At 42.3% G+C, this 22,366-nt stretch overlaps 1 protein-coding gene across 3 annotated transcripts in view; it reads right to left on the bottom strand.

Moving 5' to 3' along the window:
* LOC147726770 (baculoviral IAP repeat-containing protein 1-like) overlaps positions 1-22,366 on the bottom strand; it is a 929,669-nt gene that overhangs the window by 378,114 nt on the left and 529,189 nt on the right. For all 3 annotated transcript variants that reach the window (XR_015309289.1, XM_086960817.1, XM_086960818.1), the window contains exon 6: positions 19,543-19,662. Coding sequence is in view for 2 of the 3 variants with exons in the window: in XM_086960817.1 (XP_086816943.1) it covers positions 19,543-19,662 (120 nt within the window). In the remaining variant the exon portion in view is untranslated. The remainder of the gene's footprint in view (positions 1-19,542; positions 19,663-22,366) is intronic.

Here is a 22,366-nt window from a genome sequence, read left to right as displayed (position 1 = left end):
CCAAACAACATGGCTACCTACCTGTTAGGTGAGGGAGAACAGTGCAATGGCTGACACGTGCTCCTGGGTGGGGGAGGTCTCTATCCTGCTCAGGTGTGGGACAGGGTGCATGGTGTGAGTGGTAGTGCAGGCCTCCCACCCCCAAACAAGCCTCCCAAACAAGAGGGCTACCTACATGTTAGGTGAGGGAGAACAGTGCAATGGCTGACACATGCTTCTGGGTGGGGGAGGCCTCTATCCTGCTCAGGTGTGGTACAGGGGGCATGGTGGGAGTGGTAGTGCAGGCCTTTCACCCCCAAACAAGCCTCCCAAACAAGATGGCTATCTACCTGTTAGGTGAGGGAGAACAGTGCAATGGCTGACACATGCTCCTGGGTGGGGGAGGCCTCCATGCTGCTGGAGTGTGGAACGGGGGCATGGTGGGAGTTGTGGTACAGGCCTCCCACCCCCAAACAAGCCTCCCAAACAAGATGGCTACCTACCTGTTAGGTGAGGGAGAACAGTGCAATGGCTGACACATGCTTCCGGGTGGGGGAGGCCTCTATCCTGCTCAGGTGTGGTACTGGGGGCATGGTGGGAGTGGTAGTGCAGGCCTCCCACACCCAAACAAGCCTCCCAAATAAGATGGCTACCCACCTGTTAGGTGAGGGAGAACAGTGCAATGGCTGACATGTGCTTCTGGGTGTGTTTCTGGGAGGGGGAGGCCTATATCCTGCTCAGGTGTGGGACAGGGTACATGGTGGGAGTGGTAGTGCAGGCCTCCCACTCCCAAACAAGCCTCCCAACACGATGGCTACCTACCTGTTGTCAAGGTTAGCAGCAGACAAGTAATCCAAGTGAAGAATACACAAGCCACTAACCTTAAGTGTCTAGCCAGCGGGGACCACGGAGAGAAGATAGTCTTCCCTATACCCGATAGCACTGACCCTCTCCGTGTGACATACACACCGAAGACAGGTAGTCCTCCAGGTAAGGGGAAGGATAGTTGCTCGGGGAAGGTTGTTGTGAAGACACCCCTCAAGGTCTGGTCTTAGACTTCGGATGACTTCAAGTCACAACAATGTCTGCAAACACAAGAACACTTGTTTAGTACTACGATCAGGCAAATATCATAGTTGTTACATATATACATATAACCAAGTAGTCACTTACGAATAACCACCACTTGTAACAGCCTGAAGTCTGGGAAAGATGAAGACTCAAGTTCAAGCGGAAGGTGGGCTGTTAACTCACAGCTAGATTCACAGGAAGAAAGTTTACTTATTTCCCCGAGTAGTTTGATTCACTACCGGGAGGGAAAGATGTTTTCAGTATTTGTATCGTACAAATATCCTCAGGGAATATCCGAAGAAAAGTAGTTAACTAGATAACTACACTCTGATAGCACGGCCGTGCTAAATGTATATATCTGATTTCTACTTACTAGAAAATCACAAAGTATCTCGGCGTCCTCAGCGGGAAGGAAAGCGTCCGCGCACCCTCAGCTCTCGGCGTCCTCAGCGGGAAGGCAAGCGTCCGCGCACCCTCAGCTCTCGGAAGGCTAGTTCCAAACACGATCGTAAAACCGGAAGGATTGACAAGCATCCGGTGATGGGGCAAGAGTGTTTTTATACACTCCCAGAGGGCGTGGGCCGTTTAGCCAGGTCCCAGGGCTTTCTGGGAGATGTAGTGCTGCAGCGGTATTTCCTTATACTAGCTCTCCAGCTATGGGTAATCGCTACACCTGTTATGTGAGGGAGAACAGTGCAATGGCTGACACATGCTTCTGGGTGGGTGAGGCCTCTATCCTGCTCAGGTGTGGTACAAGGGGCATGGTGGGAGTGGTAGTGCAGGCCTTCCACCCCCTAACAAGCCTTCCAAACAAGATGGCTATCTACCTGTTAGGTGAGGGAGAACAGTGCAATGGCTGACACATGTTCCTGGGTGGGGGAGCCCTTCATGCTGCTGGAGTGTGGAACGGCAGCATGGTGGGAGTCGTGGTACAGGCCTCCCACCCCTAAACAAGCCTTCCAAACAAGATGGCTACCTACCTGTTAGGTGAGGGAGAACAGTGCAATGGCTGACACATGCTTCTGGGTGGGGGGGCCTCTATCCTGCTCAGGTGTGGTACAGGGGTCATGGTGGGAGTGGTAGTGCAGGCCTCCCACCCTCAAACAAGCCTCCCAAACAAGATGGATACCTACCTGTTAGGTGAGGGAGAACAGTGCAATGGCTGGCACATGCTTCTGGGTGGGGGAGGCCTCTATCCTGCTCAGGTGTAGAACAGGGTAATTAAACAACAGGGGGTGGTGATGGACAGAGTTTCTGAATTAAGCAGAATACTCTCACCCAGTCAAGAGATCAGGGCTTAATCCAACACCGTTTTTTAGCTCACTGCACCATCCCAGCTCAGGTGTAGAACAGGGGGCATGGTGGGAGTGGTAGTGCAGGCCTCCCACCCCCAAACAAGCCTCCCAAACAAGATGGCTACCTACCTGTTAGGTGAGGGAGAACAGTGCAATGGCTGACACATGCTCCTGGGTGGGTGAGCGCTCCATGCTGCTAGAGTGTGGAACAGGGGGCATGGTGGGAGTCGTGGTACAGGCCTCCCACCCCCAAACAAGCCTTCCAAACAAGATGGCTACCTACCTGTTAGGTGAGGGAGAACAGTGCAATGGCTGACACATGCTCCTGGGTGGGGGAGGCCTCCATGCTGCTGGAGTGTGGAACAGGGGGCATGATGGGAGTCGTGGTACAGGCCTCCCTCCCATAAACAGGCCTCCCAAGCAAGATGGCTACCGACCTGTAAGTTTGCTTGATGAACAATGCAATGGCTTCCATGTGCTCCTGGGTGGTGTGGGGAAGGCCTCTATCCTGCTCAGGTGTGGGACAGGGGGCATGGTGGGACTCGTGGTACAGGCCTCCCACCCCCAAACAAGCCTCACAAGCACAATGACTAGCTACCTGTTAGGTGAGGGTGAACAATGCAATGGTGTTTGGGTTGTGCAAAGAAGTACCTATCAGTGTGTTGGTTGCCATTCGTTTGTACTTACCAGCCTCCATTCCCCCAGATACTCCTGTGAGACTCTCTGGATGCAGTATGGCATTACCAGTTCATCCAGTGCACCTGACAATTACTGATACCTCTCGAAAGATCGTAATTACCATCTGACAGGTATCCTTTATAGTTAATACGCCTTTCTATAAAGCCATATAGGCTTAGTAAATTATCCTATTCATCTAAGCTGGATTATTCAAGTCTAAGTCCCATGTAAACCCTACCCAATATCGTGCGTTTTTTCCACATGCCCTCTGCAATTATATGGCATTATTTGTTCATTTGACAGGTTTATACACCTAATATAATAATATCATTCTGTAATTATGACATGATTGTCTCATTTGTCTAGGTACATCACCTGCCTGTCCCTTACACAAAGACAACGACTGTGTCCTTGTTCCATCTTCCTTTGTAAGTGGTCATCATTATATTTACAGAGGATTTAAAAAGATATGTAGCATTGTCACCAATAGGTGTTAGGATTAAATTTTGTATTTGATTTTGACTGTTTTTTTTTAGTACTACACAATCACTGTTCATGATATATGTCTATTATATGACATGTAAGAAACAAAGTGACAGTTTTGACCTCAACAGCACTAGGCAATATACTTGATAATGTGTTTTGAATCTATGGTTAAGGAATAAAATTATGTACTGTTGTTTGACCTGTAATTTTAGAATATTTAAGAACTGTACCTTTTATATGTTTGTATGTAATTTCAGGTGGCTCCTGATGAAGGCGTTTTCACAGAAACGCGCGCGGAGTATTTAACCGTCACCTTACTGTGGACACCTTTTTGTAACTTTGGTGTCTTCTTTTATTCAATATGTTTTGTTAATATATGCATTGATTGTATGTAATCTTAGATTGATTTGTCATATAGTCTGATTAATTTCAGTTATCTATATGATTTTTACTATGTTTATTATTAAAAATATGTATGTTTTATACAGATAATTCCTTTTTTGGTTGATTGTTCCTTTTGCAATTTTGGTCAGGTCACTTGTTTACTTACCAATAAGACTGTCTAGGATTTTCTTTCACACACTGCAGTATGGCAAGCACCTTCTCTTTCCATGGTGTGAATGTTTTCTGTGGGATCGGAGGGCCACTGCCAGTCCGGTTAGCCAGCTCCCAGTTCTTGCTCCTCCTCTCCTTGACAACCCTCTTGAGATCATGCCACCACTTCATGATCTCCTTCTTGGATCGCGGGGTGGTCCCTACTGCACTGACCCTTTGGCTATACTTTCCCACATTTGTGTCCTTGTGGCTAATGGTGTCTGTTGGATCAGGCTACCAAACAGTTGTGGTTCCACTCTCACTATCTCATTGACCATGACTGTCAACTCACCCAATGTGAATTTTGGCATTTTCTGTGCTGCCATGGTGAGTGGTGTTTGCAGTGTTTGTGGGTGCAGGGGTGTGTGTTCAGGGTGTTGTGTTGATGTGTGAGGTGTGTTGTGTGCTGGGGGATTGTTGGTGCTGGTGTTATGGTGGTAGTGGTGGTGTTGGTGGGGTGTGTGTTGTGTTGTTTGCTTCTCCTGTCAGATGTGGTGTATGCCCTTCTCTTCTGGAGTGTTGCAAAGGATTGTGGTCAGTAAAGGGGCTGGTTTTATACTCAGCTGTGTGGGTGTGTCCGAATGGGCTTTTGCTGTGAGGTGTGTTGTGGGTGTTATCCTGGGAATTGTATTTAACCCCTTCCCTGCTGCCGTCGGCTGTCGCGAGCACTACCTCGCTGGTGCTCCGAACGGCAGACGCGGCCCCGCCCATTTTGCGGAAGTGCCGCACTGCCGCGAAATCGCGGCCGCTGCAAAGGGGTTAATTTTTGGGCATTTGTTTTATCATTGGTATGTTTTTTTGTATTTGCAGGGCATGGCTACTTTGATTTGTGCTCAGTTAGGCATTGTTGCGGTGTTTTGGCATCGTCCGCCTTTTTTTTAAAGTCATGTTCGCTGAGGTGGCTATGCTGCTGCTCTTCCCCTGTCTCTCCCATTCACTTATGTGTGCAACTGCAGCGGTCGGAAACTGCGGATCGTACGGCGGCACCATCGGGGAAATCCTAATTTCCCGTGCGATGTCTCCGCTTTGATAGCGGCGGGTGGTAGCTTTTCCAATGCGATTCCGACCGCAGCAGTCGGTTTTTGGACGTCACCGCCCGCTACCGCCGCGGTCGGTCTTTTTTGGCGGTTGATCCTAATTTGACCGCTGATTTGTCCGCGGGCCCGGCGGGCGGTAGTTTTCCGCTTCCATGGCGGTCGGGGTGGTTTTCCGCCCACTATCCTATTGGGCCCTATAAGTCTAGTTTTGTGCACCCCAAATAACTTACAATTTTAGGGTTCTGATATGGCTTGGTCTGAACTGGGGTGGCAGAGTAAGCTAAAGAACGATGATGGATTCAAACTAGATATGTGACAGGGGGTGAATGTCTGAAAAGTTTTGGTGCTCCGTCCATCATCTCTTTGTGTTTGCTTTGTTACAGTAGAATTAGATCTCTCCATACTGTATGTCACAATAGGTATAATTATGGAGGCCTTCAAGAATTAATTGAAAGAAATCCCCCCATATTATGCAAGTAATGCAAGAGTGACATTCATACAGGGTTGCAGCTTCCACTGGATAGGACACAGGACTGAAGGACCTACTGGATGCTGATTTATACTGTATTTTGTCATTCAAATAGCAGCCGTGGGACCCATTTCCTTACTTGCACTAGGGCCCATGATACATTGACTGCCTACTTTAGTCACACTCTTATTAAGGTGCATCTTCTCAAGCTTTCTCAGTGATAGTTTATCTTTAGAAGATTCCTTGAATTTGATGCCTTCTGGAACTTTGTTAATTTATTTTCCACGAGAAATTTGAGTTCCTGTGGCCTGGCCATGATCTGGGTTTTTTTCACATCAAAGGTCAAGTTGTTAGCTTTACACTGCCTTTTAAAGTATATAACTGTGTCTGAAGGCCAAATGGTGTGAGGTCAAGTATCATTCGACCACTGGCTACCCCTTTCCAAATAAGATATCAACCCAACTCAAAAGCTAGACTCTAATCAATCGTTTGCAATTGCATTTGTGGTTACAAACCACTGACTACGGGAGCTGCGACTCACAATTAGGTGGGACACCTCTTTGATGCACTCTCCTAAATGTGTGTTGGAAAGAGTATTGAACCCTTTTTACAAGCTAAAAAGTTTTTTGGAACGTTTTACAGCGGTTTAGACATTTATGAGTAGCAATGCTTAATATGATGAGACTGTGGTTTCCAGTGCTCAGCACAAGCACTGAATTGTCAACACTGGGCTTGTAACACTCTGCCACATGGAGGCGCTGTCTGTCTAATTTAAAACTGTGTTCAACAACAGTTGTTTATTTATTAAATATACATTAAAAATTACTATTGGCTGCTGCCCAAGCCATTCTTATAGTGTTGGGGGCCTCATATAGACTGAATTGTCACACTTGCAGGAGTGTGGTGATTAGTAATTGTGTTGGTACTGCCATTAGCAATGTGTGGTGCAAGCTGCAATCTGCCTTCTGAAAGGAGCCCTGGCACTTATTTAGTTTTACAAATTAAGCACTGATGAGGGCAAGGATGTGATACACACATTGAAGGAAGAGGAGCAGAGCATCTTCTGTGCACATCAAAGGACTCTTTTACTCCAGTAAGAGTTGCTGGTCAACAGAGCCTAGCCTCATTGTCAGGGAGATTGTGGAACTGATATGGTTGGCACTACCAGGGAATCTTGAGGGAGAAGACGGCTTAGCCTTGGAACCTTTATGCTGCATATTTCAGATAGGTATTAGTCTGGATAATAATATTATTGCGGATCACATGGTTATTTTATGCTATGAACACTCGCATAGCTTCCACGTACATTCCCCTGAAGAACCTTTGACAGCTCAACTCGCCCTACATTAAAAACCAAGTACTTAACTGCATGAGTGCTGCAGCTTTTCCCGCTGTGCGCTGAAAATTTAAAAAAACACTTTACAGGATAAAGCCAGCTCGTCATGCGCGCAGCGCAGGTAACGCCCATGACAAGCTGGCTTTGTCATGAGCACTGAAGGGGTTAAAAGGTGTAGTACAAGACTCAGTAAGTCAGGCCACAACATCTATGTTTGAGCCAGTTAGCTCCTGCTTCCAACTTGCCTCTGAAATGGGTTCTGACAAAAAGGAAACATTCAGACACCAGAAATTGAGAGCTTTGTGACAAAGAAATCAAGAGAAAGTGACAAATTCAATATGGGGCCAATCTCTTTTGTGTCAGAAGACAGCAATAGTGTCAACCGGAAGCCCCGGCCTACACATAAATGTGACTAAGTAAAGCCTGAGACATTGTGCTAAAATAATTGACTAGGCCTAGGAGTAACTTTCTCTACAATGGTGTAATCAAGGTAATTTTATTATTTCTGCGTTATTCTTTGACTCAGAATTACCGATAATAACGTGATTACACCCATTTGTGGAATTTAGAATACTTTGTAGAAAACAATCGTACATTGAGAGCTCATTTAGAGAGCACGAGTGGCTGCTTGCCTTCCTGCTCCTGTTCTGTTGTATTTAGCGCTATGTTAGAAGCGCAAAATGCATGTCCATTTTAGATGCAAGGATGCATTTTGCACTAAGAAACTAGTGCTAAGTGCAGAGAGTACTTTGGGTAAAAATCCACCCCAAGTGCACATTTAGCAAGCGGCTGCTTGCCCTGCAGTTCGTGTTCTGTGGCATTCAGCGCTATTTTTTTGGGCAAAATGCATCCTCAAGTATTTAGGATGCAAGGGGACATTTTTGCGATAAGAAAATAGATCTTAAAGCAGAATTGCATTTCTTGTAAACTCGTTGAATTTTAGGTATTCCTTTTTTTAATTTCAAATGTATTGGTTTTAAGTAAAGAATACATGAGCACACAAAAAAGAAAACACAATAAAATTATGTACTAACCCCTTCAAGTATAAGGGTGTTGGTAGGATGCTATATTTTACAGATAATATATATTGATAAAGCAAATATGGTTTAACTCACAATTGATATTCTCCAGGTCTATGTAAGGGTGTAGATTAGATACAAGAGATAGATCTATTAGTTCGGGTAGTACAGAGACATTGGATCATGCTGTGCCTTGATACGGTTGTTTGCATCATAAAACTGCTACCAACGTACTGTTATACAAGATAAATAGAAGTTAGACGCAAAAAGAATAAAGAACCGATAAGGAATCAGGAGGGCAAAGAAAGAAAGAATCGAAACTAAGGTAATAGGACTACTAGTGGTACATGCAAGTGGTCAGCAGGGGTAGTCGGGGTGCGCATGTAATAATTATGAGGTTTATCAGAATTCTCAGGTAGACTTGAATGAGTCAGTCAGTCAGTCAGTCAAACCACTTTATTCGATTAATTAAAATCATAAAACGCAAGAACACAAGACAATAAAAGACATAAGGGCGATACATAATAGTAAACAATTTCTACACAAATGTATAAATAATTTAAAACTCCAAAGATATATAAGATAAGAATAGTTACATAATGTTAAAATTAAAAAAGTTCATGATTCAATCATTAAAGGGGATCTTTTTCTCCTAAGGCGAACAGCAGCAACAAGAAAACTGGCGATATTAAAAATGTTCCAGGTATTGTCTAACTGTTGAAGGTACATTAGGGCTGGTCTAACCTGTAAAAAGCCCTTTCCTCTCAGGAGCGGAATTAAAAACTTCTTCCTAATATCAGTGCAAAAGTCGCAAAACATTATAAAGTGCATGGTATCCTGGTTTGAAAAGCTGTCACAGTTACATGGGGCCATATCTTCAGGTTTACACCACCCTGAAAGATTGCCCAATGAAAAATGGATCATGTTAAAACGAAACCTGGTTAAAAGCCAATGGTGGAAGGTCTTTGTCACAATTCTTAAGGAGGGCTCAATTGATGGCGAGGAAGTTAATAAATAATGAGCCCTAACAATGTATTTTTTATTTCCTCATCCTCCCGTCCCAGCCCCAGGATGTTCAGAAACTGCGATTTTACCCATTTAAGGTCAGTTTTCTTGATCCCTTCAGGGTCATTATAAATGTCTGGACACCCAAGTTTAATTAACTTATCCTTAACGTAAGACAACCACTGAATGTTACTAGCTTTATCTAAAAGAACACAATCCCTTAAAATCTGGTGGTTCAACGTTAGTTCGGGGTTGAGCCAGGTTTTTTTCCAACAGACCAAGGGGGCCAGACTCACCAAGTCAGACACATATCCCATCCCCAGTTCCTGGAGGATAGCGAAGGTTGGAGTAGATTGGGGGACAGACAAGAGGGAGCGGAAAAATGTATTTTCTGCCATCTGAACCCCTGACGCTTGCTTGTACCCCCAAATAGCTGCACCATATGTGGCGATAGCCAAACATTTTGACCTATATATGGCGAGAAATGCCTCACAACTTGAATGAGCAGCTAAAGAATCCCTTAACTGGGGTGGTAGGGTAAGAATTCAAGGTGGTTTAAATGCCAGTGGGGCAGAGTCTAAAGATTCCCATATTTTCCTATATCTAGGATGGCATTTGTAGAGTTGAAGGGCTGTATTGTCTGCTCCTCTCACAAAGGTCAGCCATTCTTGCCAAATTTTGAAAGATATTTTGTCAAAGTGTTTCCAGTTACACAGAACTATTTTACAGGCCAGAGTCGGCATCAAGTCAAGCAGGAAATGGTCGCTGTCTTTTTTTAATTCAGAATCAAGAAATACAACTAAAATATATGGTAGTTCTTTGATTGGGGCGACATGTAATGTCTGAATGATAGATTTAAAGATCCTGTCCCAAATGTTTTGTTGTATTGGACATAAGAGAAGCATGTTTGTTAGGTCCCTTACTTGGGAGTTACAGTTCCTGCATTGAGATGATTGTATAAGATTGAGCTTATGTAGTCTGGCAGGGCTCCAGTAGTTCCTATTTATAATCATGTACTTTGTCTGGGATATTGAGGGAGATATTTTATGTTTGAAGGGCATCATGTGGATTTGATCTCATTCAAGCCTTATTGCCTTAGTATTTGGTTCGAATTCCCATTTCCTTTCAGTAAGCAAATGAGCTTCCCGTGGTTCAGGCAGTATAGTCTAATACATTTTTGAGACCATATGCCAGGTATTTGCCAAGTGGATCAGTTTGATGGGTAGCGACGAGTGAGTAGTCTTCGGTGGCAGTTTAGAGATCTGTGCTTTAAGTTTCAAGAAAGGATAAAAGTCTATGTTGATTAATCCCCTCTCCCTTTTAAGAACAGAGAAGGGTATAGGGTAAGTATCCTCATACAGGTCTTCAATTAGATAAATGCTCTTTGTGACCAACCTTCCCAGTATATTGGTTGTATTTTTATTTTGGGGTTGTACCGGATCACGATAATGTTTAAAGTGCATATTTTTGTGTTAGGGTGTATATCTAGATAGGCTAAGGCTTTCTTAGTGTTTTGGATAATATATTTCGAGTGCGGCAGGATGGAGATGTGCATTGTCATGATAGCAGGGAGTGGGATATTTTTTATCAAGTTTTTTTCTATATCTAGCCACTGTGGTTGGAAATCAAACTGGTCTGTAATCAAACCTTTCCAGGAACCATGCAGCTCCTTGTTTACATAGGTAGGTCCTCTGGTAATCCTTAAAATTTGGTAGGCCTACTTCTCCCTTATTCTTGCCAATTTGAGTTTTCCTAACGGAAAACCTTGGTTTCTTCCCTTGCCAAAGAAAGCCTTATTGATTTTCTTTGTGATGCTTTCTGATAATATCATTGGTAGCATGCTAATGAGGTAGTTGATGAGAGGCGTTATCATTTTAATTGTTTCTATTCTACCCAAACATGTCAGGAATTTTGGTGACTATCCATTCAGTGGTTTTGTAATTATTTTATGGATAACCGTTTCACTTTCTTCTAATGTAGTGATAAGGTCGTTTGGGAATTCTACACCTAGTTATTTTTCTCCCAGTGCATGTCTACCACCACACAGATTATGTAACTTAACTTCTGTCTTGTCCTTATTAAGGGTGTAGCACGATACCTCTTCAAATTCAAGTATAGATCTAATGAGAACCGGTATAGCTATTGCTGCTTCTTTAGAGACCACCAGTATGCCATCTGCATAAGCTGCAACTTTGAAATTAGTGCTGCCGAAGTCTATGCCGGGGATATTTTGATTCCCCCTTAGATATTGGAGGAATGGTTCAATTTCGAATAGGAAAAGCGAGGGGGACAGGGGGCATCCATGTCTGGTACCCTGTTTTAATGGGAATGAAGAGGAGATAGCTCCTCCTGCTCTAACTTGATACGTATTAAGGAGTCTCCTAGATTAAATTTCCTAAGTGTCACATGTAGGAAAGTTCAATCAACTTTATTGAATCCTTTTTTTATATTGAGTGTTATGGCGACAGTTTCAATTGTGTGGCAAAAAGTCCTGGTATTATTGCTCAAGAGTCTATTTTTTTCGGAATCCTGTTTGGGGGGGATGAATGAGTTTGGTAATATGTTTTTGTATTCGGCTAGCTAAATCCATAGCATATATTTTGCAGTTGAGGTTCATCAGGGAGATTGGTCTATAGTTCTTAGTAAGAAGTGTATCTTTACCATCTTTCGGAATGACCGTAATTATAGCTTCCCCTTGAGTACCTGTTATTTGTCTTGAAGATGCAAAAAGGTCATACAGGAGCAGTAGTGAATATCTTAGGTGTTCAGCGAACATTTTATAGAAGGTGGCATTGTAACCGTGCAGGCCAGGTGTTTTATCTGGTTTGAGTTTTTTAACGGCGGCTTCTACTTCTTCCATAATGATCGGGACATTAATAGAGTCCCTTTCTTGGTCACTTGATCACTTAAGGTATTGAGTTCTATCCCTTTAAGGTATTTCCTGATGTTCTGGCAGGCTACGTTCAGGTAGAATCATATACGTTTTGGTAAAAGTCTTTAAATGTATCTGAAATTTTGTGCAGGTTGGTATAGATATTGCCTGTACCATCCTGAATTGCACTGATAGCATATCTCTAGCTTTTAAATTTTAAGTACATGGTTAATGTCTTCCCTGCTTTATTAGCCTCAGAGTCGAATACTTTTTTGTTTATTTACCCAGATTCCTGCTCTACTATGAATTATTTTATTGTATTCATATTTTTTATTTAGAATCTTGGTTAAGATTTGGGGACCATTATTTAAAATATGCAGTTTTCCATGTTGGAAATATCATTCTCTAGTTTTAATGGTTGTGAATTTGCTCCTTTTTAATTTTTTTACTTAATTTTGATAATTACTCCTCTGACAGTGGATTTTAATGCTTCCCATCTTACGGGGTGTGAAGTCTCGTTCTCCTTATTTTCAAGCAAGTAGTTTTTAATTGCCTTTTCAATCACTTTTTTTTTGAAGAGAGGAGAGGACCTCTTCCTTTAATCTCCATAGAGGTTCTTTAAGTGGAGTGGTTGAATCTGTAAGTGTTAGTGTAATGCAGGAATGATCAGATACAACTCTCAGATCTATTGTTGTCTGGTCTATCTTACTTATTGAATTCCCTGATATTAAAAAGTAGTCTATATTTGAATAAGAATTGTGCAGGAAGGAGCAAAATATGTAGTCTCTTTTTGTCGGGGTCTGTAATCTCCAAGCATCTATCATGTTACATTTATTACAGAGGTTTTTGTGAGCCTTATGAGATTTGTTTGGTTTAAATTGGCAAGAGGAATTTAATTCTAAGTTGGAATCTAGTGGGAGATTGAAATCACTGGCAATGATTGAGGTAGCAGTGCCCAGGATCAGTTAAATGTTTTTCTCTAGGTGATCCCGAAAATCAATGTCATCACTTGTGGGCGTATATATATTTGTTACAAAGAGGACAACGTATCCTTTTCATAGTTTGGAAGTAACCATCTCCCTTGTTTGTCAGCAGAGTGGGAAATCAGGTTAATCCTAGCTTTCCTTGAAATCAGTGTAACTCCCCCATTCTTCTTACCTATAGAAGGTGAATATACTACGTTTGAGAAATGGTTGCCTTTAGGTGATTCCGCAAGATTGGCAACTAGTTTTGTTTCTTGCAGTAAGGTGATGCCTGCCTTTTGTTTGTAAATGTAGTCAAACATCTTTTTCCTTTTGACTGGATGGTTAAGGCCTTTTACATTTAGTGACATAATGTTAATGTATTTATTGGGGTGAAGTCAGCATACTAGGTTTTTAAATGATATCACAAAATTCATATTCATCAATATAATAACAATCTGTGAACAGCACTATAATTATCCTCAGATTTTTGTAATGTCTTGTTCCCCAATTGGGACTAGGTCTCAAGTGTGTACTGAGTGTGTGTACTCCTTTGACCACCAGGTAAAAATAAGTGTAAGTAAGCGTAAGGAAAAAACATAAGGATAAGAAAGTAAAAGGATCACTCTTAAACATTGACAACGTCATAACCCAACCCTTCCCCCATCCCTCTATCCCACCCCCTCCCCCTATGTAAACAGTAGGCACGGCGATAACAAGAAGATAGCGCATTCCTCTCAGGGACACATATCTGAGATGAGAGGTCTAACAAAACTATAGAAAAAAACTAAACTTGGTCTCATCATATTGTCATTTCCCAAGCTTTGTAATCAGCCTTAAAATGATCATGTTGCCTGTTTGTATGGGTCAACAAGGGTTCTACATAAGGCAGGTAAGTGCCACATACAAGAAAAATAACAATTGGTCACCAGCTACTTCTAAAATAAATGTATAGCTCTACCATGAGCGAGAGATTAGTCTGCTTGTGGGAGATCCTATATTATGTAACTGGTGAGCTTATATAAACTTGTATCAGTAACCTTTAAATCTTGAAACCACCAAAGATCTAATTCCAAAGTAATTCAAGGTCATTGACCTTTAAGCGGTATTGGTGCCAGCTAGGCATTGATTATTCTAGTAAACCTATTTCACCAACTCTATTTCACCAATATAATATCCCCTATTGCAGCAACTACTGTAATGATTTTCTAAAGTTATCTTTTCTGTGATACCTACAGATTGGTTCCTTGGAGACAGTATTGATTCTTAATCATAGTTAAAGTTAACGTTAAGATTCCATTCGTGTGTTACCAGAGAGTTAATTTCAACTGTATAATGATCATACAGAGCTGATCACTCAATTGTCAACGTTGCCTGTTAGTCGTGGGTTCAGTTTGGGCTGAAGTGTCCATCGTTGGGTCCTCATTGTTGTCCAGAAATATTTTAAGAGTTACACCATCAGAGAAGAAATGTGAGGTACCATGGACAATCACACAATATCTCGCCGGACCAGCAAAAGAATATTAAATCCCATTTCTTTCATCCTGGCTCGAAGAGCCAGAAAACTTTTCCTTATTTCAACTGCGGATTTTTGAGTAGTCTTGAGTGATAAAGATCTTGGGCCAGATGTACGACCAGTGTAGATTGCGAATCTCAATTTGCGCTTGATTGCGACTCGCAAATTGCGAGTTGCAATTTACAAAGTACAACAGTGTGAAGAACACCGATTGCGATTCCCAGTGGGGTCGCAAAATGCAAGCCCCATGAAAATTAATGAGGCACTCGCAATTTGCGACCCCATTGGGAATGGCTGGCCCTCCCAGGGATGGTGGCCTGCTGGCCTCGGCAGACCTCCATGTCTGGGACTGTTTTTCAATAAAGCAATTTTTTTTTTAAATGCAGCCCGTTTTCTTTAACCCCTTGCCTGCTTATGACGGGACCCCGCCGTCATGAGCCCTGGGCGGCGTGTGCTCATGACAGCGTGGTTCCATCATGCGGCTGACGCTCCGCCCACACGGCATTAATTCCCCGCCTGTGCGGGTGAAATAATGAGCGGGCGGGGCCGTGACGGAACCACGCTGTCATGAGCACATGCAGCCCGTGACTCATGACAGCCTGGTTCTATTATGAGCGCCGAAGCGCTGGACCAGCCCCCTAACACCGCAGCAGATTTTGCCCCGCGGCCAAGGGGTTAAAGGAAAGCAGGAAGCATTTAAAATAAAAAATGAAACTTTTTTGTTTCATTTTTTAAAGGCAGGTAGTGGTCCCTGGGACCACTGCCTACCCCTATAAAAATATTTTCTCCTGCATTTGCAAAGGGGAAGGAGTCCAATGGGAACCCCTTACCATTTGTGACTGCATTACCACCCTATTTTTTGGGGTGAAGTCAACATACTAGCTTTTTAAATGATATCACAAAATTCATATTCATCAATATAATAACAATCTGTGAACAGCACTATAATTATCCTCAGATTTTTGTAATGTCTTGTTCCCCAATTGGGACTAGGTCTCAAGTGTGTACTGAGAGTGTGTACTCCTTTGACCACCAGGTAAAAATAAGTGTAAGTAAGCGTCAGGAAAAAACATAAGGATAAGAAAGTAGAAGGATCACTCTTAAACATTGACAACGTCATAACCCAACCCTTCCCCCATCCCTCTATCCCACCCCCTCCCCCTATGCAAACAGTAGGCACAGCGATAACAAGAAAATAGCGCATTCCTCTCAGGGACACATATCTGAGATGAGAGGTCTAACAAAACTATAGAAAAAAACTAAACTTGGTCTCATCATATTGTCATTTCCCAAGCTTTGTAAACAGCCTTAAAATGATCATGTTGCCTGTTTGTATGGGTCAACAAGGGTTCTACATAAGGCAGGTAAGTGCCACATACAAGAAAAATATCAATTGGTCACCAGCTACTTCTAAAATAAATGTATAGCTCTACCATGAGCGAGAGATTAGTCTGCTTGTGGGAGATCCTATATTATGTAACTGGTGAGCTTATATAAACTTGTATCAGTAACCTTTAAATCTTGAAACCACCAAAGATCTAATTCCAAAGTAATTCAAGGTCATTGACCCTTAAGCGGTATTGGTGCCAGCTAGGCATTGATTATTCTAGTAAACCTACTTCACCAACTCTATTTCACCAATATAATATCCCCTATTGCAGCAACTACTGTAATGATTTTCTAAAGTTATCTTTTCTGTGATACCTACGCAATTGCGGTCGCAAAACATTTGTATATGACTTGTGAGTTGCTATTAGGAAGGGAACGCCCCTTCCTAATAGTGAGGAGCATATAGTGAGGAGCAAAACACTATTTTTCGAGTCGCAAATTATTTGCGACTCGCAAAATAGTGCTAGTACATGGCCCCGAAGAAAATTGCATGCGCAAACGGGTCGCAAACCCTGTTTGCGCATGCAATTTTCCGTCATACATCTGGCCCTTTGTGTCTAAACCACACTATGTGATTTTGCTTCCTCATAAACTAAAGGATAAGCTCGACATGTTGGAATCTCAGCGGTTTACACACAATGGGTCTAGGCTGTGAATGGTTTGGGTATTTCCTATTCGGCACCCTGTGGGCTCCATCAAATTCCAGAGGTTTATCGAAGATCAGTTTGGTCATCTCTGGAACCCATTTCTCTAGAAATGCTATGCAGGAGCCTGCTTCATCCTTACTTCCTTCCTAATTCCAAATGTACAAAAATTCCCTCTTCTGCTCCTGTCTTCCAAATCGCGATTTGTTTAGTGAGGGTATGAGACTTTAATTCAAGATCCGTTACTGACTTTTTTGTGGTACTCATTGTGTCTTCCAGGTGACCAATTCTGTGCTCTGCTTCGGAGATCCTATAGTTGGTATCCCTGATATCTTTGTGTATTGTGGACATTTAGACTTGCATGGAGTCTGTGCTTTCCTTGGTGGATTTTGCCAGCTCATGGACTTCTGCAAGTTTCGCTAGGATGGAATCCATAGTCATGGTAATGTCTTGTTTGGTTTTGTCTTGGGAATCTGTATTCGGTGGGTCTGCTTTAACTCTCTTTAAATTGGTCTTGTTTTCTTTTTCAGCCATCTTTGATTGGATGTACTTCCTTGTGTTGAGCTTTTTCATAAACTCTGGATTTGTCAGAAGAGCGTATTATGGTGTTGAGTGCAGTTTGAACAATCAATCCACTAGTGCCTGTACTAGGTGATATTATAGTTTGTAGGCAAGAGGAGTATTTGATCTGGAAATATGAAGGATAATCCAACTGTCAGTATGCGGCAGCCATCTATAGGGTCAAGTGACCCGACTAAGTTTGATTATTGGTGGTGTGGGGTAAGTATCCACCAATCTCTTAACAGATCTATAGATGTAAATAATAGGTCTATATATGTGGGGGGAGAAACATAGTGGTATTCCTATATATTTCCTTCGCAGATTTCCTTGTCCCATGTTGCAGCAAATGAAAACAGCAAGTGAAATCCTTGTCCTACTGTAATTTTTAGGATGCTTTTGCCAGAGCTATTGGCCGTTATTATAGCTCTATTCCATGTCAGGCACTAAGACTGCACTGGGGTGATGTCTGTCTTCTCTGGGGATTTTCCAGGGATCAAGAAACATTAAAGTTAGCCTGTTGAACAGCATGCAGCAGTTATCTTAGGGTCAGGCACTGTGTGTTCGGCCCTTGTGCACTATAGGCGATTAGCTAAGCCCTTGTGTGTAGGGTAAGCATAATATTACTCTATAGGCTGTGCTCGATTACATGTGTCTTACTCACGCTTACAGAGTGGACTAGTGGAGGTCCTCATGGATCGTCTCAGTGACCGCCATCTTAGGTTCAGGCATCAGTGCCATGTGCGAGTACGGTGATGAATGAATATGCAAGTCTTACTTTCCTCTTTTTTGGTGTCTCGTATTTCGCCTCTGGAACTGCACATCCAAATGAGCGGTTACTCAGGAATGTCTGAGCATTTTCTGGGGACCCCACCCACTATCTATAAAATGCAGTGGATCTCGTCATGTGGTCGGCGCGTCACAAGGGCTGATTTGTGCTCTGGTGCTTCCTCCGCTGTGAAAAGGATCTTATCTTCCACGCAGTTCTTTGCTGTGCTGGTGTTGTAATCATTTCATGCTATTCTGGTTGCATAGGATGCTAGTGTGTCTAGTGGAGCTCCTCGTGGAAGTCCGCCATCTTAGGTTCAGGCATCAGTGCAATGTGTGAATACGGCTCTGAATATACCAGTCTTACTTTTCTCTTGTTTGGAGGTGGGTATTTCGTCTCTGGAACCGCCTATCCAATTGAACGAATATTCAGAAATGTCCAAGTATTTTCCGGGGTCTCCACTGTCTATGTGTCGCGGTGGATCTCGTAATGGCATTGGAGAGCCTTCAGGGCCGATTCATGTTCTGGTGCTTCCCCCGCTGTGAAAGTTCTTATCTTCCACATATTTCTTTGCTGTATTGGCTTATTAATTGTTCCTTGCCATCCCGGTTGCCTAGGGTGGGTGACAAGTAGACAGTGAACTTTGCATAAAGGTGTCCCGTTGAGCCAGAGCTGAGCGCTCACACTGCCATCTTCTCTGCACTCCAGGCCACGCCCCCCAAATTTTAGGTATTACTGATGAAAGCACCAATAGTATAGAGGTGGCACATCAGTGCTCACCTAACTAGGGCTAGGATTCAGCTTAAGGAACAGAAGGAGAGGGTGCCTACTATATCCTTTGATCTTAATTCTCTTGACAACTAAGTTGAGGCAAAAAGGATAGCAGCTAAATTTAAGATCTGACATCCCCAATAATGGTGGGCAAGGTACCCAATACATATTCTGGGAACAGGAACTCGCACATGATCATTAGCACTTTAAGACCGAGCGAGACTTTGCTATCTAGGATTGAAAACTCTGATTGGACATCCATGCTGGTGAAGTCAGTGTATGTTAGGGCTGCAGCCCTGTTGTCTCCGAATTTTAGACATAAATGATGGAAAAAGGGCCTGGCTGCTGCACAAATACTGCATGGAGGGCCATGGGTGAAAAAGTATAGACTCAACACTACAATAATGGTGCCAACCTTAGCCAGTGGGATGCTCTTCAGGGCACGTTGGGACTACTGAATACAATCTCTTCAGTGCCTTTCTGTGAAGATTTTACATAGTCGCTAATCTCAAAACCATACAACACTAGTGCACACTATGGAGAATAATTGATCCTACAGAGTGTACCCACAACTAGAGAAGGACTTGAATGTGAAGGAGCTGGCAATGCGCTTCAATGCAAAATGTTGCTGGCAAAAACTCTAATCGCATATTTCTGCACACCTGCCTAGGTTGGCAGCAAGTCATGAGACCACCCTGAAAAACCAAATAGACATCAATGGTGATGGATACATGGAGCAGAGAACACACATATTATCAGGAGCAAAAATACATGAAACCATTTGAAGACCAAATCAAGAAGCATGAAAATAAACAGCTGATTAATATGAATACAACAATCTTCATATGAAGCACCCCCATCAAAGCAAGGCTGCATACACACAGACACAGACTGTGACTTAGAAAAATGAGAACTGATTACATCCGCTTGAGGAAATCCCTCCTCTCAGGGCAACCCATCAACTAGCTTTCAAACACCTAAAACGAACAAGGATGCCTTGAAAACAGTGAAAATTGTACTGTTAGAAAACAACATATCATCACATACCGAACTCTCTATATACCATAAATACATTTAGAATAATAAACTGACCTGTGTAAACAAATCCTTCTTTGGCAAGAATTGAAGGATCTGCGTGAGCCTCCTGTGGCCATGTTTTAAAAGATTCCAGCCTGATTCTTTCGTCAGCAAAGATGTTTGATGTTGAATCATCTTAGGAAGAGAAAAATATACACACATAACTTTAATAAGGTTTCATATAGGGCAGTTCCCACCTCTATAATTTCCACCAATTACAGATGTTTGTAAATCTGAGAAACCACGGCATGGGAAGCAAAATGGTGTTTCCAGCTACTCACTGCACTAAACCAGGATTTGGTGTGGTTAACTTTGACGTCAAGCTGTGTCCTCAGCTTTTTGTTGCGCACAATGAGTTAAAATGCCAGTGATTTTACTTGTGGTTTTCAATAGACCAGAAACAATGGTAATAAGGAAACAATACATTGCCATAAACGTTATACATACCTGCACACCTGCTCTAGTACAATCAAGAACAAATTAACAAAGTAGTTATAGGCAGGGTGCAAGAGGGGGAGAGGCAAAGTCCTATGGAAGCTATTTTGGAATTGTAGTGCATACTGTAAAGCACAATGGATCAGTAATAATGAAATATTGTGTCTAAAATAGTCTTAGGAAACGACACAATATGTTAGAATATCTGCCAATTTGTTTTTAAATTGACATTACGGGCACAGATTTGAATGCACTTGACCCTCCACTGCTTCCTCTCCACCCTTATCTTTGGGGAGGCTGGGATTCTCATCTAGATTTTACTTACCAACTCTAGAATCCCAGGTCAGGTCGACTAGATATTTTTATCTTTCTTAGAAGTGTAGAGGGAAGAATTTTTCATCGTAACTTTAAACAGCTTTACAACCAAATCCAAATTGTAATCAAAGGAACACTGACTACGAACTGAAGTTTTAAAGATTTATTACAAAGCCATGAATAATTGAACATATAGACATCTCAGCAAAAGATTCAGAAAATAAACTGGCACTAATACAAACATAGTTCTTCGCAGGAGTCTCAGACGACTCAGAATGAAAATCAAAGTCAATTCAAGCGACATTAGACAAGCAATAACAGTCCCTGTTGGAAGTTGAGACTGAATTTACAGAAAGGAAAATAATTTGGTTAGACCGTCCCTACAATAAATTTAAGGTGACATCCCTACTTAACATCGTACCCAGACAAGAATAAAGGTGTCAGCAGTGAAGTCTTCCTAAGAATCACATTCACTTTTCAGTATGGAGCCTCAGCTACCGAGCTCATTCTAAGATGCTCCTTCCTACACCTTACTCTGCCTTAAGCTCACCATCTACCGCGGGGTGCTGTCCCTAATACAAAACCCCCCAAAACAGTCGACACGCCTTCAGGCACGCCCATATCCCAGGCCTTTGCATGTTAAATGCATTTCCAACACTACACAACATTACATTTCATTATTTTAAAGCATTAATTCCATTTTCAATGTAAGCAATATATCTTTCATATTAAAAGCCTATGTTAACTCACTCATTAATAAGCACGTATATACCTCAATAAGGCACATCATTGTTAATACGACATTTCATATATGATTACATTTCTACATTATGCAAAACATTATTTTCTGGTTAAGGCACTACATTTGCTTATGATTAATAAACACCCCACTACATGTTACATTTCTAAACTACATTATTAAATCCTCTAAATATGTGGGTTCTGAATACAGGCGATTATGATGCACCCCTACAATTTTTCAAAGTAACACAGCGCTCTCTCAATCCCCCCTTTGATGACCTGTGTCATCACACACTACACCATCCTTAGGGCAAGAACCGATTTACACAGAGCTTGTTGCCACTTTTCTTCTCTTGAGCAACTCCATGTTTTTCAGACTTCGATATTGACTGTCCTGCAGTCTCTCCATTCGTCTCTCATGCATTCTCATCGACCTCTCCAGTCTACTTGACTTGTACCACTTGTAGGCTCGTGCCAAACTCCACAATCCAACCACACAAATAACCACAATGATAATGGGCTTCAGGATATAACCAAGAATCCCTTTTCCAAGGTTCACAAACCAACTTCCAACCTTACCAAAACCCTTTCCAATCTTCTCCCACACAGTTTCTTTAGTCAAGTCTTCAATCTCATAATGAATTGCAGTAATGTTGCTTATATTTTTCTCCAGATCCTTGCTATTGTCTGGTATATAAGTACAAAATTCTTGGACCTTTAACATTTTACAGACTCCTCCCTCTTTTGCTAGAAGGACGTCTAAAGCAAGACGATTCTGTAAAACCATAGTCCTTATCGATAACATCTCACCCTCAACCAAGACTAATGACTTAGCTATATTCATGGATAATTAATCTACAACAGTCGCCAATCTTCTGATCTTCACATCATTCAGAATCACTCCCAAAGTTGGTATCATTGCTCCAAATATATCTCCAACTATTGCTCCCGAACATTTGACCTCGCTTCACTCTCACATGTTGTCCCCCTTCTAGGAGTTCAAAATCTTCTGTATGGTAGATTTTGGGAAAATGATTGCTAATAATCAAGTTCCATACCATTTCTCAGGCAATCGCACATAAGCATTCCTCCCACAAACGAAATACACGGTCGGAATCACCTGTACCACACTTTGCAAGAAATCCTTGGCGTAGTACTTTAAAGTGAAAGTATGCTCACATGTGGTGTGCCCTACATTGACATTCTCATAATAGATCTATGGTCTATGAATGCACAACTTCCCTTTCTGCACATCATCTCAAGCTATTGGACCATTACTCCCCTTCAACTTGTGCAACTTCTCTTCATCTGTCCAGTCCACTTTACCCTGTCCTGAATCTCGCAACTG

The sequence above is a fragment of the Lissotriton vulgaris genome, chromosome 3_1 (assembly GCF_964263255.1).
Source record: "Lissotriton vulgaris chromosome 3_1, aLisVul1.2, whole genome shotgun sequence".
Taxonomy (NCBI): domain Eukaryota; kingdom Metazoa; phylum Chordata; class Amphibia; order Caudata; family Salamandridae; genus Lissotriton; species Lissotriton vulgaris.
The sequence above is the reverse complement of the archived record's forward strand: the minus strand, read 5'-3'. Positions and strand labels throughout refer to the sequence as shown.